The sequence below is a fragment of the Calliphora vicina genome, chromosome 1, assembly GCF_958450345.1.
Source record: "Calliphora vicina chromosome 1, idCalVici1.1, whole genome shotgun sequence".
NCBI lineage: Eukaryota > Metazoa > Arthropoda > Insecta > Diptera > Calliphoridae > Calliphora > Calliphora vicina.
Genome location: NC_088780.1, coordinates 54,374,475 through 54,400,589, shown reverse-complemented (window position 1 = coordinate 54,400,589; position 26,115 = coordinate 54,374,475). Strand labels below are relative to the sequence as shown.

Here is a 26,115-nt window from a genome sequence, read left to right as displayed (position 1 = left end):
CACCTTGGGTCTCACATTTAAAAAAAATCACCAAAAATCTATTTATGATCCGAATGAGCTCATATTGAAAATATAAATAGTCCTAGAGAAGATCTACAAAAAACATTCATACACATGTAGGTTATCACTTTTAGGTCAAGAGTTAGTTAGGGTAATTCGGATCATGAATAGATTTTTGGTGATTTTTTTTTTTAAAATGTGAGACCCATTTTTTTGTGAAGTTTTTTATAGATCTTCTCTAGGACTATTTATATTTTCAATATGAGCTCATTCGGAGCATAAATCGATTTTTAGTGAATTTTTTAAAAAATGTGAAACCCAAGGTAGCGTGTAATTTTGCTATTTAAGCGTAAAGAGCTTTATTTAAAACGTTGGTATCTTTGGTGACCCCCACTGAAGATTTCCGGCAAAAATGTTGGTAGAATATTTTAATCCTTAAATGTCCTTTTCGAAATGACGTTTTTGATTTTCTCGAAAGAAGGGTAAAATTGACCCCTAATGAGAGGAGCTAGAGGGTTAAGATCTTCCACGAAAATGACCCCCATAAAATTCCACAATATAACTCTGACAATAAGAATTCTCTTAGACATTAACTTACAACATTTTTTTCAGTTTGTATAATACTCCCTTCGATCAAAAAATTTTCACCCACTATAAAAAATTCAGACCATCTGGACTATAAGTTTATTCCAAAAAAATTATCTGCTCAACATGCCCTTTCAGAATTATAGGGTCGTTCTTCAGTTCCAATCAAAAAGTCTCGATTTGTTGGACAGTGTTATTTAAAGCCAAAGTTTTAGCAAAAACTGAAACAAATAATTTTTTCCCCTTCAAAGCCTTTGCGCCATCAGTTAACGTTATACTAATCATCCTAATATTTTACAGAATTTGTTTTTACCACCCTAGAATAATTTTATGGGGCTTGAATATTTTTGTTTTATGTGACTTTCTTGTCACATCTAATATGTTTCTTAAAATAGATTACACTCTTTGATGTATTGTGGATCCAGTAGCACAAATATGGTACAAATTTTAAATTGTATGGAGAAGTTTTTTTTTAGAATTTTTTTTCTAAAATTGTGAATTTTTCTAGATTTATGATAACTCAAAAAGGGTTAGTCTGATATCATTGAAGTAAACTTAGAAAATTTAAAATTTACATAACCTTTAATCTGTTTATATATTACATTTTAATCGGCTCAGTAGATTCGGAGTTATAATAACAAATTGAAGCAAAAAATATATTTTTTACGTGAAAATAGCAAATTTTTGTGTTTAAAAAAACTCATGAAAAATCGAAAACGGCAGAACTTGTTCAGGTTTATTATTTTGTCGCATAGCCGCGCATAATAGCAACAAAATGAAATATTGAAGATAAAAATCTATTGATTCTTTTTGAATTTATTTACAATTAAGTGAATAATTGTCATTTTCACAAAATTTTACTTTTTACGTTTTGTTTTTGTTAAAATTTTTGATGCTGAGTTTACTTATCGCACTAACTCTTTTTGAGTTATCAAAATTATGTCAATTTTAGAAAAAAATTTAAAAAAAAATCAAACCATAGAATTAAAAAATTTTACCATTTTTGTACTTAGGGAACCATGATGCATCAAATCTATATAGTGGTTAGTGAAGCCTATTTTTGGTGTTGGCCTGTGTAATTAATATTTCCTCTCCAATCTTTGCATAGAAAGGTTTCAATCTCCCATATTTGGATGGTTCCTTGAGTTCTAATTTGAAAATTATTTTTAAAAAATGTCAACGTTATAGATTTTTAAATAATTTGGAGAATTTCATGTGGAACTTATTTAAAAAGCTGCATTGGTGAAGCTTTTGTTTTGTCTTCAAACTCTTAAATTACCAACTTAATAATCATTTCAATATATTATAATCTAATTAAGCTGTACTTTATTTAGTACTAAATAAGCAACCCTGTTTCCTGCTACATAATACAACTATGATATTCTAATCGTTGTTAGTTTCACATCCGCTTGTAATTCAATAAAATTCTCTTCTGAAATGTTGAATTAAAACACCAAATAAAATTCTATATCTTTAGTATGATATTTATATTGAAATTGCACTGATTATTTAGGCTAGAATTTAAATTATTTCTAAAATTATTTTACAATTAACACATTCAATTTATTTCTTTCCCCCCAAAAAAAAAAAATAAACACAAATGTAGCAAGTGGAGTTGAGTTTTAAAACGGGTGAAATCATACTTGTGTATGGTGATATGGATGAAGATGGTTTCTATATGGGTGAATTGGATGGCGTGAGAGGTTTAGTACCGTCTAATTTCTTAGCCGAAGCGCCCGATACATATAGCAATCAAATGATGCCTGGTGGTGGCCCTGCAGGACGCGGTGGCTTGGCCAGTCAAAGGGGCAGAGGTCAAGGGCCGGGTGCTAGAGGACCGCCACCACCTCCTCGCGATAATATGATGCCTGGTATGGCGGGACCTCGTGGTCCCCAAGGAAAAAGTAAGTAAAATTTGTGCAGATTCTCCTCCTCCTTCTTTATTTCGTTCTTTCTTTTATTTATTTCTTTGTTTATTATTTCATTTTACTTGTATAAACAAAATACATACTTTCTTTTTTACAATTTCTTTTAAATTATTTTATTTTTTTTTTTAATATTTTTTTTGTTATTTGTTAATTGATTTATTATTTTAACTGTAAATTGTAAAATAATTATTAGGTTTCATTTGATTACAATTTTTGTAAGATACAAAATACCTTGTTTTTAGTTTCTAAAAACAAAATTGGTTTCCTAATAATAACAAATATTAAATTTATATTGAAAAATCAAAAAACAAAAAAAAATAAAACTATTTAGTATCAGGTATTTTTTCCACAAATTTAGGTCTTAAAATAATTTCTTTTATCTATTTAAAAATACTAAATACTTAATAACAATATTTGGAACACTGCAAAAAGTATTTTCAACATTTTTAAACAAAATTTACAATAAAACTTTTCAGAAAATATTGTTTCTCATTTTAAGTTTTTTTTTTGTTTATTATTTCTTGTGTAAAATAATTTAATTTTTTCAATTTTATTTTTCATATTTTTTTTTTTTACTAATAAGTAATTATTTCGGCACAACATTTCTGTAATATTTTTTTTTTCAATATACATATGAATATAGTTGTTGTTCTTGTTGTTTGTAATTGTTAACTAAAAATTAGTCAAATAAAGTGGTAATAAAAAACTAAAACATTTTGTTTTTCTGTTAAAACATCTCATTAAATAAAAATTTAAAAAATTAGTGGTTCATTTATAGCAAATTGTTATGAACTGTTAAATTTTTAAAAATATTTCGAGTTCATTTCAATTTTTTCTTAATTCATTGAAACCATTAATTTTATCTATTCTTCCTTAATTACTTCTAACTGTTTTATTAATCTAAATGTTTTTTATTATTACTTTCCATTTCTTTACTTCATATTTATTCGTGTCCTGTCTAATTTAAACAATTGAAAAAATATACCAAAAAATAACAAAAATGTGTCTGTGTGTGTTTATTTATATTTTTTTATTTTATTAAATTATTATTAAATACATGCATGTTATGTCTTTTTATTTATGGTTTTAATCCACTGATTTTTTTTCCTTAATAAGAATTTGTCTTAAAGAAGAAATACTGAAATTGGCGTTAGAAAACCCTTTTGATATGAAAAGATTTGAATTGGCCACATTTATTTCTGAGTCACCCTGTAATATTTCCTTAATGTAAACTATGTTGCCAGATTTCTTTGCATTGTTTAGGAAGTTGAATTCGCCACAAATACTTAATTAGAGACTAAAGACTCGTTTGATCAGATAGTATTGAAAATTGTTTATGGAATTTATACTTTAATTCTGATGAACGCAAACGAGTGGCCTAAAGTGGGATATTTTGAATATTCCGATATCTGAAGGAGCATTCTCGTAGAAGAATATCATGCTTCTTATATAATCAGGCACAAGTTATTAGTCACATATATTCCAGGCAACCTATTTAAGATATCAGAAATTGGACTAATTATCTAGTACTATAAAACTATATCTACACTTTATAATAACACTAGTTTACAAATCAAACATTTTTGTTTGCTCATGGAATGAAACTTATATTTTTTAGAAGAGCTAGGGACGCTAGCTAATTGACCATTTTTTGTTTCCCACCTATACGTCAAAATGTTGCGATATATGGGTCTTTATTTATCACCTGCCCTGCGTACTACTAATGCATACTGTAGTGTACCGAATTGTGGTAATTAGGTATTTACATTGTTTTTGGGTACTCAACACTCTGGCGAAGCTACTAGATACTTTCAGAGTTGTATTTTTTTGACAAAATCCAAAAAAAAATTAACGAGAAAAAAATAAATACTGTTTAAAAGTACATCTTTTTTGTAGATGAACGTTAATAAATCGCTATTAAATACAAAACTCTAAAGTAAAAACTATTTTAAAATGTCTTCTAGAAAGTGTAAAATAAACCCAGACCATTTTTATTTTATTTGCGGAAAAATTATTCTGTTAAATCGAGGTTTTCCTATAACACGAACACTGCAAAATGCTTATTTACATTATTTTGGATTCCCCGTGTCAAATCAGGATAAAAAGTCCCTCATTCGATTTGCACAAATTGTAGTGAATATATTCCAGGTAAAATGAACATTAAAAATGTCAGTTTGACTGACCCACAAAAAATTGTTTTGCCGCCACCCCACATTAAATTAGGTTTAATGAAAAATTCAATATTTATGCAGCGTGTTCCAGGGTCTTTCTGAGGCTAAATTAAAAGAATGGATATTTGTGGGTCCTCAAATAAGAAAAATTTTGGGTGACACCAAATTTGAGTGTCTATTAACCGATGCTGAAAAAGCAGCATGGAATTCTTTTAAACTTGTTGTTCAAGAATTTTTGGGGAATAAGAAAAGTCAAAATTACAGAGATATTGTTGCGAATTTATTACATAATTTTGAACTAATGGGTGTAAATATGTCCCTCAAAATTAACTTTTTACATTCTCATGCGGATTTTTTCCCGGAAAACCTCGGACACATGAGTGACGAACATAGAGAGCGTTTCCATCAAGATTTGTTGTTTTTCGAGAGGAATTATAAAGGTTTTTGGGAACAGAATATGCTAGGAGACTACTGTTGGAGTGTCGTGAGGGACACAAATGAAAATAATTATAAAACACTTCACTTTTAATTTTTTTGTCCTAATTTAATGTACATTTTTATATGTTTCGTTTTTAATAAATATCTCAAAAGTTTGACGTCCAGGATTTTTTTAATATTTTTTCGAAGTTAGAAGACCTAAATTTTCAATTCATGAGAAAAAACCCTTGTATACTAATGTAATTTGAGTTGAATCTGTATGCGCTCTTAAAGCCCTCTTCACAAAATCCTTTTTATGCTTTTTAACCAAATTCCAGATTCTTATTTTATTAAGAATCAGATGCAAAATTTTACGATAATCTGCACAGTTGTGTTATCAGATTCAGATTAAGTGCCAGTCCTAATTTAATCATTCCTATGCACTAATGAAGGCATTTAGCCTTCTGACGATTGCTACATATCTGTCGGGTCATGAAAAAAAAGATACCTATAATCTCAAAGAAGTGCCCATTCTTGACAAGTGCGTACATTGTTGTTACGCTATCTAATAGCAAAATGTATTTCCATACGGTATATATAAGGCTGAAATCTTAGCATAATTAAACTGGACCCTTTCAGACTAGTACACTAAATAGATTATATAAAAGAGGCCTTAAGTACCACGAGTTTTTGTGCAGCCTTAAAACACTTCCTATATTCTCTCCAAATTTAATTTTGCATGACCTCAGCCTAGGACATGTGAGGTTTTGTCATGCAGCCAACAGAATTTACATGAGTTCCGTAGCAGCATTTCCCAGAGCGTATTGGTGCTACCTAAAATCACAATGTCCAGTAAGCAATCCTGTAATATCTTACCGTCGATCTTATCGTGCGATATAAATCGTTTGGCTTGTTCAGCTCAATAGCGAAAAAGCTCCAACTCATTCCATGATAATAGATACCAAAGAACGGTATCGGTTTTGCAAAAGTACGTTTGTTACCAGAAAGGCTCTCGGTTCCAACACAATGTAAACATGATGTACCAAACCTGATCATCTACTTCCTGCTCTCCAAGTCCTTACTAATACAAATGGCATCGTTACTCTGGACATAGTCCAGCCATTCAAAGTCTCAAAGGTCTACATTTTTTTAAATGGCACAATGATAGTCTTGATCTCAAATGCTTCTCAAATGTATCTTGAAAATAGATTTTTCATTGACCTAACGAGCTTTGCTGAACGGTGTGAAGCTCATAGTATCGAATATTGTGGTCCGAGAAATTCTTCCAGTTTTAGGAGTCAGGACAAAATGTCATCTGAATATTTGGAAAGATTAAATTGGGATGACACACATTGAATATTATGTTCCTGTTGGTCAAAATGTTAACCACAAAGAGGGTGGATTGGTATTAATAACCTGTGATCCCGGGAAGTTTACAAGTCTTTATTGGGTCCCAGTGTATATTTAGTGTGTCATCATCCCTTCGAATAGTTTGGTTGTGCAGTAGACAATGATGTCCGGGAGATCCTCTCGACGACGCAGTATGATCGCATTATCAAAGTTCCTGTCACAGTACGTATTCAGGAAAATTCTCAAAATATTCAGAATATTTTCTGCCCGAACCACTGCCCGAACTCGAATGAGTATTAGTGACTATGCCAAGTATATTCTTTTGAGCTCGTGCTGTTAAACGGGTTTTATCGGATCTCAACGTAAATAAGTCTCCTGGTCCAGATAATATACCAGTACTGGTCTTGAAGCAGTGTTCTTCGACGCTAGCTCGTCCATTGGCTACCCTTTTCAGCTTCATACTGTGCTGCCAAATTTTCTGTATGCTGGAAGGTTGCTAATGTAACCCTTTTCTAAAAAGGGAGAGGCTAACAACCCTGAAAATTGTCACTCAATAGCAATTTGTTCTGCTCTTTTCAAAGTTATGGAGAGTATGGTTAACATTCACCGTTTTGGCGAAAGTAAAGTGGCTCTAGATATATCCGATGCGTTCGATAGACTGTGGAGCATTTTTATCAAAACTTATTGCTTTTGGTGTCGGTAATAACTTCTCTCGATTTATATCGAGCTTTCTTAGATATCGCACTACACGAATTGTTATAGATGGGATCTCATCAAACGAGTTCAAGATAAATGCAGGAATACCGCAAAGCTCCGTTCTTTCACTTATTTTATTTCTTATTTTTCTAAACGTCCTTCTACGTCAGACTTCCAATCCTATCTATTATTTTGCAGATGACAGCAACATTTGTCATTCATATTCATCCAATTATCGTCCAAATACCGAGCCTGTTGGAGATTGGGGCATTGAGGAAAAACATATGATTTCCTTAATCAGGACCTTGTGACAATCTCTGAATGGGGTTGTGCGAATAGGGTCGCTTTCAACGCTCGCAAGACTCAGTGTAGCATGTTGACACAAAAACGAACGACAGAGCATGTCGCTTGTGGAATCAGTCGATCTTGATATTCTAGGCATGAGAATGTAATGTGATGTCCGCTGGTATAAACACATTTTTCAATTGTCGAAAGAAACATTAAAGTGTCTCGGTTTTCTGAAACTTTCTAAGAATTACTTCACTCCATCTGATTTCGTCAGTATTTACACCACCTATATTCGAACGAAAATGGAATACAACTCCCATGTATGGGCCAGTGCTTCAAAGTCTATTTTGAAGCATCACGACTGCGTATATTAGAAGGCGAAAGTAGGGTATCCTACTCTATTGAATCACTGAAGCACCGACTCAATGTGGGCTGCGTTTCACTGCTCTATCGGTACTACAATGAATTGTGATGAAATTAGGGAACTTGTTCCTGTTACCCGCAGATTTTTACATAATATGTATACGTTTTTCATAAAAAACACATCCCTTTGTGGTCGATTGTCCAGTGGACCGCACAACACACTACAGGGAAAATTCGTTCTTTAGCCGTACTATCCGTATGTGGGACAAACTTTCCGCTGAAATCCGCGAAGAACTGTAAAAAAACCTATTCACATTTTTTTTGTTTTCTAACTTGTTTTCTTTGTCTGATTTTACACACAGCAAGTTTACTTGAAGCAAGTCTCTTCGATTCCCTTTTAAACTTGCTCGAGTGTTTACACACAGCAAGTCTGTGTTCAATATGTCAAAACGTAATAGACGCCATAGTGAAAATGAGAAAACAAAAGAGAAGAGACTTGCCATTAAAAGCAAGTGTGTACCCCTCTTCTTTCTTCTTGCCCCTCTCTCCTATAAACTCTAGACTTGCTCAAGAAAACTTGCCCTGTGTCAAAGCAGACTTCGTAGTTTCATCAGTTTTTAATTTCAAGTATTCCAGAATAAAAATCTCAAGAATCGGGTTGTGAACAGTTTTGTAAATTCCCGGGATAAAAACCATAAGCCCCTAAATTAAACATATCATTCCTGTTTTCTATCATACTATACAATTTAAACATTACAAATTATTTAACATATCTATTGAGGATGACAAAATTTGTTTTTAATTTTGTGTATATTAATGTAATTTTCTCTAAAATTTAGTACTGGCTTAGTCAAAAATTTGTTTAAAACTTTTCAAATTCTGCATGTTTAATACGAGTAGCATTAGTTTGTTAACTTTAATTGTGTACTTTTCACACCCACCAACTACAAATAAATTTCTTTACAACACTAGTAAAATTCTAAATGTTTTTGATCTGGCAACAATCTTACCACAAACTATGTACACTGTAAACAAAAATATGTACAAACCAATGAATTAATTTCTTTAAGCAATTTCCTCTTACCAAAACATATATATTTTTAAAATTAATACTTATATTCCACTACATACATACCTACATGTCTTTAAATGTTTGATGCATATTTTTCAAAACAATCAATGTCTGATATACCCCAAAAAAAAAAAATAAAAAATATTTAAAATAAATTTAATCATAACATATCATTTTATATATTTATATATAAAAACAAAACAACAATAACAACAACAATACTATTATTAACAGCTTCAAGCACTAATTCAAAAATAAAAATCAAATTTAAAATAAAAATAATTAAAAAATAAACATATGTATTTAATAAATTATTTTTTTTTCTTTCTTATAAATTATACATACAAATTAAATGTAAAAATCAAACAAACCATTAAATAACTATGTAATATTGTGTAAAATTTATATATATCAATATCTATACGAAAAAACAATAACGAAAACTTAAGTTTTTGAAAGACAAAATACAACATTTTTAAAGGTAACGTTTTTTTCTTTTCCATATTACTCGTCTTATGAACTACACTTCTTCTGCTCTAATTTATTTCAAATATAAATATACATATAAATTGTTTTTCTTTTCTCAAATTTATTTATTTCTTCATTTTGTTTTTATTATTTTAAAGCTTTTTATATAAAATGCAAAATAAGTTTTGTTTTTAATTTATGGTTTTTGTTTGATTTTAATTGTATATTTATGTAAAAAATATTAAACTAATTTTAAGTGATTTATAAAAAAACAAAAAAAAATTATAAACTTGCGGTGAATTATATAGAAACTACATTTAATGCACAACAGGCCTTTAGATGCTGGTGTGTTTTGTCTATATGAAATGAACAGTGAACTGAATTAAACATTTAAAAAACTAAACTGATCACAGCTCATCAGATCTTGTTACGATCGGTTTAAACATATGATTTTATCTTTAGGTTACAATATAACAACAACAAATTGGTTTTCAATACAAGCAACAAAACAATTTTTTTATTTTTTGTTACAAAAAAGAACAAAACAAATGGAAGAAATTTTAAATTCTGTTTTATAACTCTTATTAATATTTGATTTTGATTTCATTTATTTTTTATCTTGGAGATTTTATTTCATTTTGTTTTTTTTTTTTAAACGTTTCTTTAACAAAAACAAAAAACAAATTTAAGTTAACAAAATTATTTTGTAATGGTCTGCTGTGGTAAATGTGAAGTCTTTATGTTATATTTGTTGCTATAGATGCTCGCCCTGCTTCCCCTACACTGTTAGACAACACGGGCCACCCTGCCCCCGATCACCAAACGCAGGTAAATACTCTTTCTTCTTTACGTTTTTTTGTTCAAAAAAATGCATTTTTAACTTTGTTTTTAATTTTGTTTAAAAATATACGTTACGTTATACTACTACTACTTACTTACTTACTTACTACCATTAAACTCTGCCTAAACTACCTTACTAGAAAATTAAAAACAACCTACCTACCTACCTACCCCCACTCACTTTCTATAAATATTTGTTTTTTTTTTAAATTACTTTGTCAAAAATAGTACACTTTTTAAAAACAAATTTTTACTACTATTACTACTACTACTATTGTACTACAACTCTGTCTCTGTTAAAAATAAAAAATTAAACTAAAACTCAACAACTTAATCATGCATTCAAAAATTTTTAAAATTTTTGTTCAAGTTTTAATTTATTTCTGTTTGTGTTTCTGTTATACTATACTACCTATACTACTGTTAAACATTTTATTTGAGTTTCAAAACAGTTGTAAGGAAATAAATACTACAAACTTTGTGACAAATTTAAAAAAAAAAATCACCTTTAAAATAGTAGTTGTGTTAATTGTTAATTTGAATAAAACAATTTCAGTCACCAAACTATTCATATTTGCTTTGCATACAATAAACATTTATATATTTATTTAACACTTTTGTTTTTCATCATCAACTCACTTTTCAACTTAAATGGCAAAATCTGAAAAAGAAAATGCTAAATATTAACATCTTCAACAGCAAAAACTAAATATTTTATTTATGAAAAACATTAATTAACCTCAAATTTTTGCAAAACCTTAAGAAAGTTAGTACTTTTTATGTATAGCTAGCAACATTTTATCAATAACAATTTATATTTATTTACATATAAAATAAAATAACAACAAATCAACAAGAAATTTAGTTAAATTAATAGAGAATTTAAGAACAAAAACAATCAAACGTATTTAGAGCACTTGATAAAACAAATAAATAAATAACATTTTCAATTATTTAGCTATTAATTAATTATTCATTTAGTATCAGATACACACTGTTACCAAAAGAAAACAACAAAAACATAATCACATTTCACCATTTACCAACTACAACTACAACAACAATATAACAATAACATCACTTTTTTCAGTCATTTTGTTTTCCCTCTCCTTCCATTTAACAAGGAGTGCATATGAATAAAATAAGAGAGACATTACGTTTATCTAACGGTTTTTAACCTGTTGTTTGTTTACATTTTGTAATGAGGTCATTATAACTGTTATACATCAGGGATGGCAATTGTGATTTTAAAATTGTAGCATCTAGTATTATAAATTTTACTTTTTTGATTATGATTGTACAAGAAAACATATGTATTTTCACCAATTTGTTTGCAAAAAGTACAAAATTTATTAAAAATCTACAAATAAGATAAAAGTTTTATTAAATTAAGAGGAATATAAATGAATAAAATCTATTTAAATTAATGTTTTAATAATAAATTATTTAAATTCGTAGTTTTGTAATTATAACAAGTAACAACACTTAACATATGAACAAAGGTTCGAAAGAATTAATTTTTAATTCCATTTTTGAAATCAAAATAAATTTGATCTTAACCTTTCCGTTAATGAATTCATTATGAATTAATTCATAGGCTAAATTCCTTTGTACTTTAAATGTATTGAATTCATTGCTTTGAGAATTCGTTACATACATATATAGTTACTTCCTTATCAAATCATTAAAATTTTCTTTCAATTCATATTCATTACTGATTTTAATGATTCAATATTTCTTCAATTCAAATCCAAACTGAATGAAATAAAATATTTTAATTCAATTCAAAGGTTGAATGAACTCTGCTAAAACATAATGTAATTAATTTAACGATGAATGAAGTCTATTTAAATTAAAGCCTTTGAATGAAGCTAAATAAATTTATGTTGGGAATGGATTTATGGAATGAATGGCTGATATATAAGCTCAACTTGAATTGATTTATTTGATGCTCTGCGTATGATACCCTAAACCAAGTGAAAGCATAGTAGGAATATTACTATACTAATCATCCATTCCACCGTACATCACTCAAAAATGTACCAGTAATAATATTTCATTGTATTAAAAATTAGTATAAATTTGTCAAAACTGCATCAGAAAATTATATTATGCTACCATTGCACAATTAATGAAGGCATTAATCTTTGTCATTTTATTTTTTTAGATATTCTAAATAAAGCCTAGTACTCTTCTCATATTTGCGAAAAATTATGGTTTTTTCATGCGAACAATTTTATATGCAACAAATGTTATGTTATTACGTGTGGAAAAATAAGAACAGAGTACTGACCGATGAAATACGATTTCGGGAGTACATTTGTATGGGGGTTAGGTAAAATAATGGACCGATTTCAGTCCTTGGGCCGAAAAAAGAAAAAGTACCAAATTTGATTCGCACAAGGTTTACATGCACAGCCAGCCAGATGAACGGGCAGACATCGTTTAATCGACTCAAAAAGGGATTGCAAGTCGATCGGTATACACCACTATGATGGTATAGGGTATAATAATCGAAATTGGTACTTAACAATGTTCATGAGACTTTGTAAAAACAGGAATATTTTGCGAACGATTCTAATTAATTATATCTCCTAACAAGTCTGGATTAAGACTCTGATATCATTTTGTTTTAAACGCAGTTTCCATATTGAAAATGGTTAATTTTCAACCAAAATAAAATGAACACCTTTGAAAAGGATAGACAATTCGTATAAAATTTTTTTTTAAAGCCATTTTCCCATGGTCTCAGCAGAGCTAACTCGTAAAGTATGAATAAACAACTTGACGGTATTCCCATTACATATTACCTGGTGTAATCATAGTATTCCCTTAAATTATATAAAATATATTATTGTCCAATTCACAATCGGTAGATACGATATGTTGTAGCTACTGCACCTGAAGCAACTATTATTAATAATAACTATTAATAAGCCGATATTTTTTGGCTAAATAATATATGAGCGAACCATTTATCGAAATAAACAAAAATCTGGGCTTACAACAAAAAAACACGATTCTATATTAATGTAACAATATGTATTTGTATTACAATAGTTGCTTCAGGTGTAGTAGCTACAACATATCGTATCTATCTCTCATAATACAATACATCCGTAGCTTACGTTAGATTGAGTAGAGGGGCCGTTTTGTGGCCCATATCCATTTTGGGTATAAACATGTTTTTCCCGTTTATCGGTATCATATAGACCGTGATCAGCATAGTTTCCTCAATGTAATATCTTAGTGCTTTCCAATCGGAATTTCTAAGATGTTCTAGGTTTGTCATGGTATCTGTATTCAAATTTTCGTCACTAAGTCGACTAAAGGCAGGACAGGATCATAGCTTATGTTTCCTTTTCTACCTCACATTAAATAGTCTTCTGATTTTTGGCCTATTTAGGTTCAGAAGTCTTATCTGCTCTTTAGGTTTAGGTTTCCCTAAAGGATATTAGTCGTCCAGCCGACTATAGAGTTCTGCAAGTCTCTGCGGTATTAATTTACCGCCCACTCCTTTAGTTTATTTTTGGTATTTTCCAGATCCTGTATAATTTTTCCGCATTTTCGATTTCGTTAATTCAATGTAAAATATCCTTTCAGCTTGACTACTGTTACCGCTAAGTTATCGTTACCGCAATAACTGCAATAACCGTTACCGATATAATCGTAAATACCGTTGCAACTACTCTATAAATAATTTTAAACAGTTCGTTTGAATTTTAAATGTAATTTGTGAATTTTATTATAAAAAAAGTTCCATCTTTTCGGTGTTGACCCCCAGTACTTTGTTTTCGGACCACATAGATAGATAGCTGTCGCACAGTGGTATGAAAAAGAGAGAAATAAATCTGTAACTTCTAAACCCTTAGCCCGATTTGAATGAACGTAAAAAACATAAGATAGACATGTTATATATCAATGGATAGGAGATTTTGTCTAGTTTTCAAGAATATATATAATTTTTGACAATTAATAGTTTTTTGAAAAACATGAAAAAAATTGCATTTTATTTAGTTTTTGCTAGTGTTTTCAAAAAACCGAGTTTTTAAAAAACCGGTTTGTCGGTTAACCGAAAATTAGCCTTTTTTAAAAAACCGATTTTTCGGTTAACCGACATCGAAATAACCGGTTAACCGTCATATATGTGTAGAAAACATAAATAGTTCAATAAAGTATAAATATACAAAAGTCTAAGTCCATTTATTTTGTAAAAAATTGAAAATTATTATCTTAGTCAAATGGAATGTTACTAAATACATATATAATACTTGTTTTAATAATTGGTTTATTCATTAAATTTCAACCAAAAAAATGTAAATCATAAATTGTTTAATTAAATGTTTGATAATTTTGAAATTTATTATCACATCGAAATTCTGATATGAAACAGAAAATGCTACAAGTACAAAAAAAGGATCTATAAGATGCAAACACACTTCTTAGCTGTGATTATTTGTCATTATAAAAAAACTCCATTATCAGATTCCAAAATATTTCAAATAATGGATTTTAGAACGTTTTTTGTCTTTCCTGTAATATTTCTCAAAAGCTGACGAAATGATTAATAAATTTAAATTTTAAGAACAAAACTCGCTAATGAAGTCAAATTTATTGAAAGAATGTATGAACATCGATTTCAATTTAAGGTTTGGTAAAATCATCACTAAGTTTTTAATGAATCATAAGTAAGATTTAGCCAAAACTTATAGAATTATGAGGACTTTAATTTTAATTTTTAATAGTTTCATTATGTTAATTTATTGTGAAAAAGTTTTTAAGTAAACTCATCGTTCTCTACTATTTAGATTAAAAATATTAATCTAAAGAGGTTTGTATTGTAAATCAGCTGTTTAGTTTTCAGTTCAGACCAATAATGTGTATATAATGAATATTGAAAATGCACAAAAACGTGAGATTTATTAATTTTAGTCCCAAATTTTAAAAACCGGTTAACCAAGTGATAAAAACCGGATAAGCCGGTTAACCGAAAATCAACATTTGAAATTAACCGGTTCGCAAAAAACCGAGATTTCGATGAAAAACCGGGTTTTCGGTTAACCGGTTTATAAACACTAGTTTTTGCAAAGATACAAATCTTTCAAATTTAAGTTAAATTTTTATTTATGAATATTTTTTAATGAAATTTTACAGTTATCAGCCCTGTCACACATTTTGTTCGGAATGATTTCAATTCCGTAGTTTTTATTCCGATCGATTTCGTTTTAGGTTCTTCAGATTACAGATTAATTCAAAAAATATTTAATAATTCTATATTTTTGATTTTAATTTAAAACAAAAGTGAAATTTTTGGTACAGAAACTGATTAAAAATTTTAGATAAATAAATGATTACAAAGAAATATCAATTCCACTTTGAAAACTGAAAGTGGTTTCATTCCGAAAGAAATTTTCGTTTTACTTTTTCTGAATGGAATTCTGTGACAGGCCTGTATATAGTTTTTTCTATTGAAAATGGAAAAGTAAAAACTATTGAAAATGGAAAAGTAAAATTTATAATCAGGAATCCCGCAGTTCCCAAAAAAGTGTTGAAAAATCCCATAAATGGTATTTTTTAGTTTTTTGGCTACAATATCCATACTAAGGGCGGGGTTATCGGAACCCTTTACAAAACAATTAAAAACATATTTGGCCATCTAAAATTGGTTACTATATTTTGATATCGAGTATGCTATTTGAGAATTTTTGCCCTAAAGTTGAATTTTAGATAAAAAAATAGTCGTTTTTTGGATGGACCTGGTCCCCTCGGTATCAACAATTTTCAAATTTCTTTTCATTTAGAATATTTAATATGAAGTTAGCTTTTCAAAAAGTATAATTTCTTAATACACCTTTTTAGAAATTTTTTAGATAACTTAAAAAGGAAAAAAGTATTTTTTTCCAAAAAACTAGCGAAAAATCGCCTTTCTTAAAATTTTTAAATTCAAATGCATATAACTTTGGAGTCAGTCACGATTTTTAAACAATTTCTCTTTTGTTTGACATATACATTTGTTAGTCCAATAAAATTAAAATGGAGAAAATCGGATGGGTAAAAATGTGGAAAATATAACTTTATATATAAATAAATGTGTATATCTCCTAAGTTATAAGAGATAATTGATAGCTACGACGAAGTTTTTTGTAGTGCTGGATTTTTTGAAATCGGAACACAGCCCAAGAAATAGGATCGTTTTAAAAATTGAAAATACCCGAGGTGTCCTACTTTGGGGTATCCTGGCCGCACACCTGGTGGGGCCATCCGGTCAAAATTCAAACTCGAGTCAAAACTTAAACTCGACGACACATCTTCTTTGCACATGTCAAATTTCATCCAAATCGGACTAAGGGTTTAGAAGTTACAGATTTATTTCCCTCTTTTTTTCTCATACCACTGCGTGTCGTCAATAACAGTAGGGTCTATAAAACTCCACCTTATACTAATCACAATTTAAGTAAATGATGCTTATATTGGCTTGGCTCTTAAAGTGGCCTCATACACAGAAACCCAATAGCATAAGAGAGGAGATAATTTCAGCGGACCAATCTATTGAACTTCTCCTTCAATTGATCAATTGATCAATTGTTTGATTAGCTGTTTAAAAATTGGTGTGTATTTGGGCAAAATTTGGCGAAATACTGAAAATTTTATAAATATAAAAACTTAGATGAATTTTAAAGGAGTCATATGTTTTGATTATAATATCTCAAATACGAAGACTTTATTTTATTGTGAAATGTGTGCCAAAACTAATAGATGTTCAGAAATGCTGTTCATTCTAAAAAACGATTTTTTGTTCAAAATGTCATGGTTCTAAAATGTAGACCATTAAATTATTTCGGAAATTTCGGAATTTTCAGCTTTTGAAAAATTAAACATAGAGATACAAAATTTTTTATACCCTTCACCTTCGTGAGAAGGGTGTATATAAGTTTGTCATTCCGTTTGTGATTTCCACAATATAATTTTCGGACCCTATAAAGTATATATATTCTGGATCCTTATAGATAGCGGAGTCGATTAAGCCATATCCGTCTGTCTGTTGAAATCAATTTTCTGAAGACTCCAATTCTGTCAGACATATTTTCGAGAAGTTTCCTATTATAATCAGCAAAATCGGTCCACAAACGGCTGAGATATAAGGAAAAAACCGGGACAACCTCGATTTTTGATGGATATCTAATGATAGCTATTTCAAAGACCTTTCTAACGACGTATATAAGACCATAGTAAGTTGGACCTACAATGGGTCATAATCGGAAAAAATATTTTTTCACCAAAAAAAAAAATTTAAAAAAAAAAATTCTTTAAATTTAAAAAAAAAATTTAAATATAAAAAAAAAAATAATATTATGAATGATTTGGAATACATCAGCTTTGGGATTTTAGAACACTTAGTTTTTTCAATTTTAAAGTTATCCTTGTCTGTATGTTGAAATCAACTTTCCATAGCCCCCAAATAACTTATATACATGATTCATACATCAATATATCGGGAATTCTTCCGGCTCTGTAATCGACAAATGGCTGAGATATAAGGAAAAAACCGGGATAACCTCAATATTAATATAAACAATATGGATATCCAATGATAGATATTTCAAAGTCCATTGCAACGATGTATATAATGCTATAGTAAGTTGGACCTACAATTTGTCAAAATCGGGAAAAATATTTATTAACCCGAATTTTTTTTTCACCAAATAACTTTTTTTCTCATAAATTTTTTTCAATAAATTTAAAAATTAAAAAATAAATAGGGACCGATTTTGCTGATTTTAAATAGCAAACTTCTCGAAAGCAAGTCTGACAGAATTATTGAAGATTTGGATCCCGAAGATATCTGGGGTCTTCAGAAAATTGACAGACGGACATGGCTTAATCTTAAGGATCCAGAATATACATATATACTTCATAGGGTCGGAAATGAAAAATGTAGAAATTACAAACGGAATGACAAACTAATATATACCCTTCTCACGAAGGTGAAGGGTATAAAAATATAGCAATAACTGCATTTATAGTCGCCAGTTACTGCTTTCCATAATTAGTACAGATCTCTTAACAGAAGTCCTCTATTTTAAATGCACTCCTTCCTAGGTTTTTATATGACAACATCTCACAATATTCATATAAAAACTAATGAAACCTTTATCAACTTAACTCTAAGTTTTCTAATTTTCCTTTTCACTATCGTTGATTTTTTCAAATATTTCAGTTAATTTTGTTTGTTTTGCATTATTTGCTTCTTAAATATTATGATTTCATTATTTTTTTTTCGTTCGTTTTCTAAATTTATTATTTGTTCTATAACTTAGAATAAAAAAAAACCAAATAGAAACCAATTTTAGTAGGCAAATGACACAATGGAGGAGTTACACAGCCCTTAAATCAAACTACCGGCTCCTATTAGGAACTTAAAGTATGGTGGGAAATGGAGGAAGGGCAAACTGATGTATCCTTCATTGTGTAAACAACTTTGATACATTTGTTACTAGCTAAATTTTGCCACATTGAATTTAAACATGCCACACAAAGCAGAGCGAACTTATTTATTTCTTTAGTATAAATTTGTTTTCTTAAATCGTTTTTTTTTTCATTTATCGTTTAGTTTCAAAAAAAAGTAAACAACCATCCATGTTCATATAAATCACAATATATATTTACTTACTTACTATATATATATATATATATATAAAAATTAAAAACTATATAAAAACAACAATTTAAACCAGTAATTAATTAACTTTATGATAAACCAACAAATCAATCAATCAATCCAACAACTTTTGTAAATACTTACTTACATTACATTGCTAATTAATTAATAAATAATCTTCTAGTTTCAATTAGAAAAGCATTTTTAGTGTAATTAATATTAATATGTTTAAAAAAAAACTAAAAAAAAATAAAACCAAAATGAAATGCTTTAACTATATATATCTATAGATGTATCATTTATAATTTATTTTTCATTTAGTTTTTCAACATTTCAACCAAATAATCGTAATAATAACAACAATAATTAACGTTTATTTTAATTAATAGTACTTTAATCGTTCGTACCTTTAACAACATAATTAATTAATTTATTATTAAAATTTTAAATTTAAATATTGGATGTAATAAATGGTGTATAAAAAAATTTCTATGTGATTCACTGTATGTGTAAAAATATGTCTTTTTTAGTTCTTATTGTCTATTAGAATATTGTCAATTAATTCGTTATTTTTATAATTTTTAATTTTATTTTGCTTTTTACTACCAAAAAACCAAAAAAAAAAAAAACTGTAAAACCAAAATTTAGTTTAAATGTGTTTGTTATATAAATTGCTAAATTATTATTATTATTTTTGTTTTAATATTCTTTTAATTAAATTTTTAGTTTCGTTTCTTATTGTTTTCCTAATTTTAAGTTGAACTGAAAATCCAACACAATAAAACTCCATATACTCCAAAAAAAAAAACATTTAATATTAAACATTGAAACATTTAAAGAAAAGAAATGCTTTTTTCGATACTACTAATTTTAGAGAGTTGAGTTAAAGGTGTTTTCTTTTTTTTTTGTTTTGCTTAATTAACAAAATTATGTTTATAATCATAGTTTTTGTTAGATTTATATACATAGAACATACATACATAATAATGTAATTAAATTGTCAAGTATAAATTTGACAACAGAAAAAAGTTGCTAGTTCTACATACTTACAAATTTTTGTTTGCAAATAATTTCAAATTAATTCTACTCATGGTTTTCTACCCCCCCCCCACTAAAAATATTTTCTCTGCCATTGGCAACTCTTTTTAGCTTAGTAATGTCATCATCGGATAGGGAGAATTTAAATTTTCTTCGGTATCAAAATAATATTCAAATAGTACTTTTTCATATTTAGAGTACAAAAATTTAAATTTTTATTATTATCATTCCCAAAAGCATTTTTACTGGAATTCAAGTTGAAGCAAGTGTAATTCAAGCCTTGAATTCAGGCAATTGAATTACAGTTGTATTACACTTTATTTCAATAGCATTCTTCAGTAAAAAGGAAACATAAATTTAAGTCATATGTTATTTAATTTTTCAATTATTTTTCAAGTTTAAAACATAATCACATTTGCATTCAAGTCAAGTTCCAACAAACTGTTCAAGTACTTGAATTTTTGGGCTTTGGTGCTTATTGGGTTTATTCTAACTATTATACACACAACTTTCTTTAGCATTTTCTAAAGATAATAGTATTATAGAGACAATTTTCTATAGAAAACACTTTTTCTAAGCATAAAAATTTTCAATAGAACTGTTATACACACAATTTTCTATAGAAAATAATGTTATACACAGTTTTCTTAAGAAAATACTCTTATACATACAATTTTCTACAGAATACTTTTTCTATACAAAAATTACTATTATACACTACAAAGCTACGATTGTATAAAATTTTTCAATCCTGATCAACATGATATTATGTCCAAATTTTACGTTTTTATACCCACCATCAAAAAGTTGGGGGTCACATCAAAATATTTTTCGCAGACTCATATTACTTAGTATATGGGAATTTCAAACGATTAGTCAACCAGGATCGAAAAGTAAAATGTTGATAATCATCATGTTATCATCGTGTTAGATATTTCGATATAATTTGATATATATCATTTTTTCGGCCCAATGACGAAGCCTATTGAAACTGGCCGAAATCGGTCCATTATTTCACCTAGCCGCCATACAAATGTCCTCCGAAATTGGACTTTATCGGTCACAAATGTTTAATTTATAAAATTCATGTCACCAAATTATATTATGATCGGTCCATAATTAGTCATTGTTCCCATATAAGACCCGATTCCGTAAATCACTTTAACGCTCATAAATCTCATAAAAATTTTGGTATATACATAAAATTCAACATAAATAACTTTCATATAGACATAAACTACGACCTAATTTCATGGTGATCGGTCAATAATTGGTCATAGCTCCCATAGAAGGCCCACTTCGAAAATCACTCTCGAATATAAATTATTGAACTTTTAAAAGAAAAATATTACTTAGTGTAGGGTATTATATGGTCGGGCTTGACCGACGATACTTTCTTACTTGTTTGTTAAGGAAATTTAAAGATATTTATGGGAAAATGCATGGTGATAATAATAAAAAAAAACATATGGAAAAATCGAACGTTCGCGACCGGTACTTAAGCCAATTAAACAAAAACCAATAGAGATATTTTATTACATTAATACACTTTTAAAATAAATTAATCGCTTTTAAATATTCCGTTCCATTTCGGAGATTTTTACATTTCACTACTGTCAGCTAAAGTTGACTTCTATTTTACGTACGTTCGTTACCATATGTTTATAACTATCATTATGAAAACAAAAACTCGATGAAATCCATCTTTTGCACTAAACAAGAGCTACCAAAATACTATTGACTCGCTTTTGCTTTCTATATTCTTTGGACATCAAAAACGTACGAACGTACGTTCGTGACTCCAGGAAATGCCCATATATATTCTGGGTCCTCATAAGATTCTAACACGATCTAGATATGTTCATCCGTTTGTCAGTGTGTTCAAAACACGATAGGGCCCAAACGAAATAAAATAAAATTTAGATTCGTATAAAAGAGTGATTTTTGCTCTGCGCACAAAATAATCGGAGCATTTAACTTTACGATCTGCTTTTCGAAAGAGTTGTTCAACCAATATCTGTTAGACCTTTTTTGCTTTCTGATTCAGGTTTTCTTTCAATGTTCAAGTCTTTCTTATACTCTTCAATGGTTTTTGAAACAGTGTGAAGATGAACCTTCAGATCTTCCGTTTTAATTATTTATTCACGTACTTTTTTATCGCTGCCCCTTTTTAACGGAAAAAAAAGTTAAAAATTAATGATTTATTCCGGGGGAACATTTGTATGGAGGCTATGTGAAATCATAGACCGATATTGCCCATTTTTAATACCAAACAAACTTTATCATTAGAGAGTATTTGTTGAAAATACTTCGTTTGGGCCCTATAGTGTTTTCAACAGACAGACATACGGACGGACATTCTAGATCATCTTAGATTCTTATGAGGACCCAAAATATATATACGAAAATGGATCTGCGACAAATATTTTGTGTTATTTGAATGACAAAATAAATATGTCTCCCCAAGTCCCTGCAGAAGTTACTGTTCAGGTGTCAAGGTGTCATGTTGGGATCATGGAGCTTCTTTTTTTGTCACCTTTATAGATTAAGTGGAAGTCACTGTTCAGGATTACAGTTGCCCTACATCTACGGTAACATTTGCTACTTTTTAGTTAAGGGGTTCTGATCTGAAGTATTTTCAGAATTTCCTCTGGGTCGGATGGAACAGTGGGGACCTAAGTAATATAACTCGCTCTGTAAGGAACTTCGTTGAGAGGTATCGTTCAAATGATCATCGGACCAAACTTTCCCGAGGAACTCATTAGTGGCCTGGTACAGCACTGGGTTGGTGGTTGTCCAGGATTCTGACGGACGGACAGAAATTTAAGAACTCTTCACTCATAGACGTGACTTTATCTTTTATTTTTTGCCTTCCAGTTGGCTAAGGTGAAGATTGCATTGCTTACATTGTATTGCAATCAATTATCTCCTATATGAGAGAATATTTCACCACTTCTTTGAACAATCACGCTTTGGGCTATGTACGCATATTTTCGAGAGTATCTTTTACTAAGACTTTGCTTCAGATGTTTGTCGTTTAGGCTAGCAGCCATATTTTGCAGGTGACACATTTATCCCCTAAATGAGAATTCTTTCTCTTTGAGCAGAGCCAATCAATCGTCGAATGTTATTAAATAGTGACACTGAGGAAACGTAATTTCTGATAGCTAAAATCTGGAACACCATGTCAGAACCTGAATCAGGGATTTCCACAAGATTGGATCATGTCAAGACCTTGGAAGCTTATCTAGTTTCGAATAATCACATTTTACCAAGCTGGGTTTACGAACATCACCACCAATAGTCGAGGCCTCACTAGCCAACAACTTACTGCTACATGAAGTAGTTGGGTGTCCGGAGATTATTAAGCCCTTTACCTGATACACAGGTCGTTACGTTTTTTCGGTTATGACGATAATTATCTGTTTCTAATTTATTTCTCAATATTTTATGAAGGTTCATGAATCATTCCGCATAGCTTAGTTAAGGCTAAAGGAGTATTTTTATTAAAGTAGTATTACAACTACATACTTCTTTAATTTATACATATTAATGGGGAACACCATTATAATTTCATTAGATTTATTACAATCAGCGCTTTTTCAAGTAACTGTCATCACTTTTTTTAATACTACGAAAAATTATGATTTTTTGTGTAAATGACGCAATTCAGAATACAGACTTACCATTACAATTCCTAGTTAAATAACTACCACAATTATATCTAATTACTCGTATCTAACACTTTTTATTAAACACTTAAATTATTAGAAACTTATTTCTTAAAAAAACTCGAACTTAACTACACAATGTAAACAATAACAAACTGTGCGTAAAGTTTACACTGGCAAATTAACAAACTCTTTGCAAAAGGATGAATGCCAAAAAAATAAATAAATACCAATTTAATTTGTATAACCATGAGTAGATATAATTTGAAGGATGTTAGTAAGAAAACAACTGTTATTCAATTATAAATCTATAACGGTTTAAAAGTAATCACCAGTCTTTTCTTATAACATCAATCATCAATTTGTAGTTTATTTAATAGTTAAAAAGTAGTAAATAAAATAAAATAATTGGCCCCACATTTTTGTTCCAAGTATTTTTACACACTTTATACTTTTACTCATCATAACAAATATGTACGTACTTCTTCTCATTGTTGTATTAAAAAAAAAGAAATCCAAAGGGAAATTAAAATATTAAAATTTTAAAAACAGTTTTAAATGAAAAATACCCCTGAGTGGATTCCTTACTTGTGTTGTTTACTCTTGGCATTTTTAAAATAACAAATTTTTCTTCCTAATTACAACTTAGTTACAAAAAAAACAAAAATAATGTTCTTTGAAGCCCCGCAACTTTGTTACTTTTTTTGAACAAAATCATATACTATATGTTTTACCAAGTTCTTTTTAGCTAATTTTCCTTTATTTTTGATTATTGAAAATAATAAAAAAAACAAAAAAAAATGTTCAATTGTTAAATTGAGTTGTGAAGCGAAATCATATGAAATTTAATGAAATGTAATATTTTACAGGGGATGATCGGTCGCGGTGGTAATGTTGCTGGCATGCAGCAGCAACAACAACCTTATGGTCAGCAACAAACGCAAATGGGACAACAACAACAGCAGCAACAGTTACAGCAGCAGCAACAACAACAACAACAGCAGCAGCAGCAAATGGGTCAGCAGATGGGGCAAATGGGCCAGATGGGTCAGCAGGGTATGATGGGTCAACAGCAGCAGCCAATGGGTCAACAGAATCAACAGCAAATGGGTCAGATGGGTCAGCAGATGGGCCAGATGGGTATGATGGGCGGCCAGCAGCAACAACAGCCTGGTCAGCAGATGGGCCAAATGGGAATGATGGGCCAGCCGCAACAACAACAACAGCAACAACCTCCTCCCGTATCGCAACCCTCAGGCGGTTTATTATCCGGTGCAACTAGTTTGCTCTCGGGCGCTACTTCGGCTGCCACCGGTGGTCTATTTGGATCTAAACAACCACCAAAACAAGATCCAATGCAACCACAAGGTGGTGCGCAGCCAACGCAGCAAACATCAACCGGCCTGGGAGGATTATTTGGCGGCGGTCAACAGCAACAGCAGCAGCAACAACAGCAGCAGCAACAACAACAACAACAGCAACCCCAGCAACAACAACAGCAGCAGCAACAACAACAACAACCACAAGTGCCACCTCAAGGTCAACAGCCACCACCACAAAGCCAAGGGCCCGGTGCTGGTCTGCTGGGCGGTCTCAAAGGTATCGCCGCAGCAGCGCCGGGTGGTGATGTGCTGTCGAAAGGTAAGGATCTCTTTGGCAAATTCGGATTCGGTTTTGGCAAATAACCCCGGTCATATTGTAGGTCGTTTTTATATATATATTATATTAATAATAACTATATTAATAAATTACTAATAATTAATTAATTAATTCCAACAAAATACAAAACAAATATTGAAAATAATTAACAACAAAACAAAACAAACAGCAACAAAAAAAAAAACTTTACAAAATAACATCATGAGGCAGGAAAAGGTTTTGATAAGTTAGCTCTTCATTTATGTTTTTCCAGTAATTTTGAGTGACTGTGATACTTCATTATTTTCAATTGAAAAATTTTAACAGTATTTCAGATGTTTCCAATCAGTTAATTCAACTTAAGCTTGATTCACTAAAATCTTAATTCTGTATCAAAAAATGTCAGCAATTCATTGCATGAAACCTTTACCAGCTTAACAATTTCTTTAGCATGATTCATCATTTTATATACATATATATTTGAATAGAATTCTTTCATTGCACAGTGGGGCAGAATCGAAATTTTTTGGAAATAAATCTCTGTCGCAGGTACCCTAATTTGAGACTCATAGTGCCGGCCTTGGAGCATTTGTAAGGCCCATTTTAATATCTTAAACTCGAATACTCCTTGGCTACGACCACGTCAAATTTTATTCCGATCTTACCAGCCGTTTAGAAATGTCCGATTTATTTCCAAACAATTTTGATTCTGTCCCACTGTGCATTGTTGAATTAATTCATAATAAAATTAATTCAACATTTGAATGATTAAATATTTGTTAATTCAAATCTTAATACAAATTGAATGAAATGATTTTATTTCATACAATTTGTTTTGTTGTAAATCGTTTACAAAATGAATTGAAATAAATTGTCAAAAGCCTATTTGTAATTGATTTGAATTGAAGTTAATTTTAATAATTTAATAAAA

General features: G+C 29.8%; 1 protein-coding gene across 6 annotated transcripts in view; it reads left to right on the top strand.

Moving 5' to 3' along the window:
- Positions 1–25,315, top strand: part of Rbp (RIM-binding protein) — a 59,401-nt gene extending 34,086 nt beyond the window's left edge. For 5 of the 6 annotated variants that reach the window (XM_065513740.1, XM_065513730.1, XM_065513719.1 and 2 more), the window contains 3 exons: positions 2,192–2,489; positions 10,099–10,166; positions 24,416–25,315. In XM_065513740.1, coding sequence (XP_065369812.1) covers positions 2,192–2,489; positions 10,099–10,166; positions 24,416–25,231 — 1,182 coding nt within the window. In that variant the 3' untranslated portion in view covers positions 25,232–25,315. The remainder of the gene's footprint in view (positions 1–2,191; positions 2,490–10,098; positions 10,167–24,415) is intronic. The other variant, XM_065513759.1, reaches the window with a different exon arrangement.
- Positions 25,316–26,115: the final 800 nt, after the last annotated feature.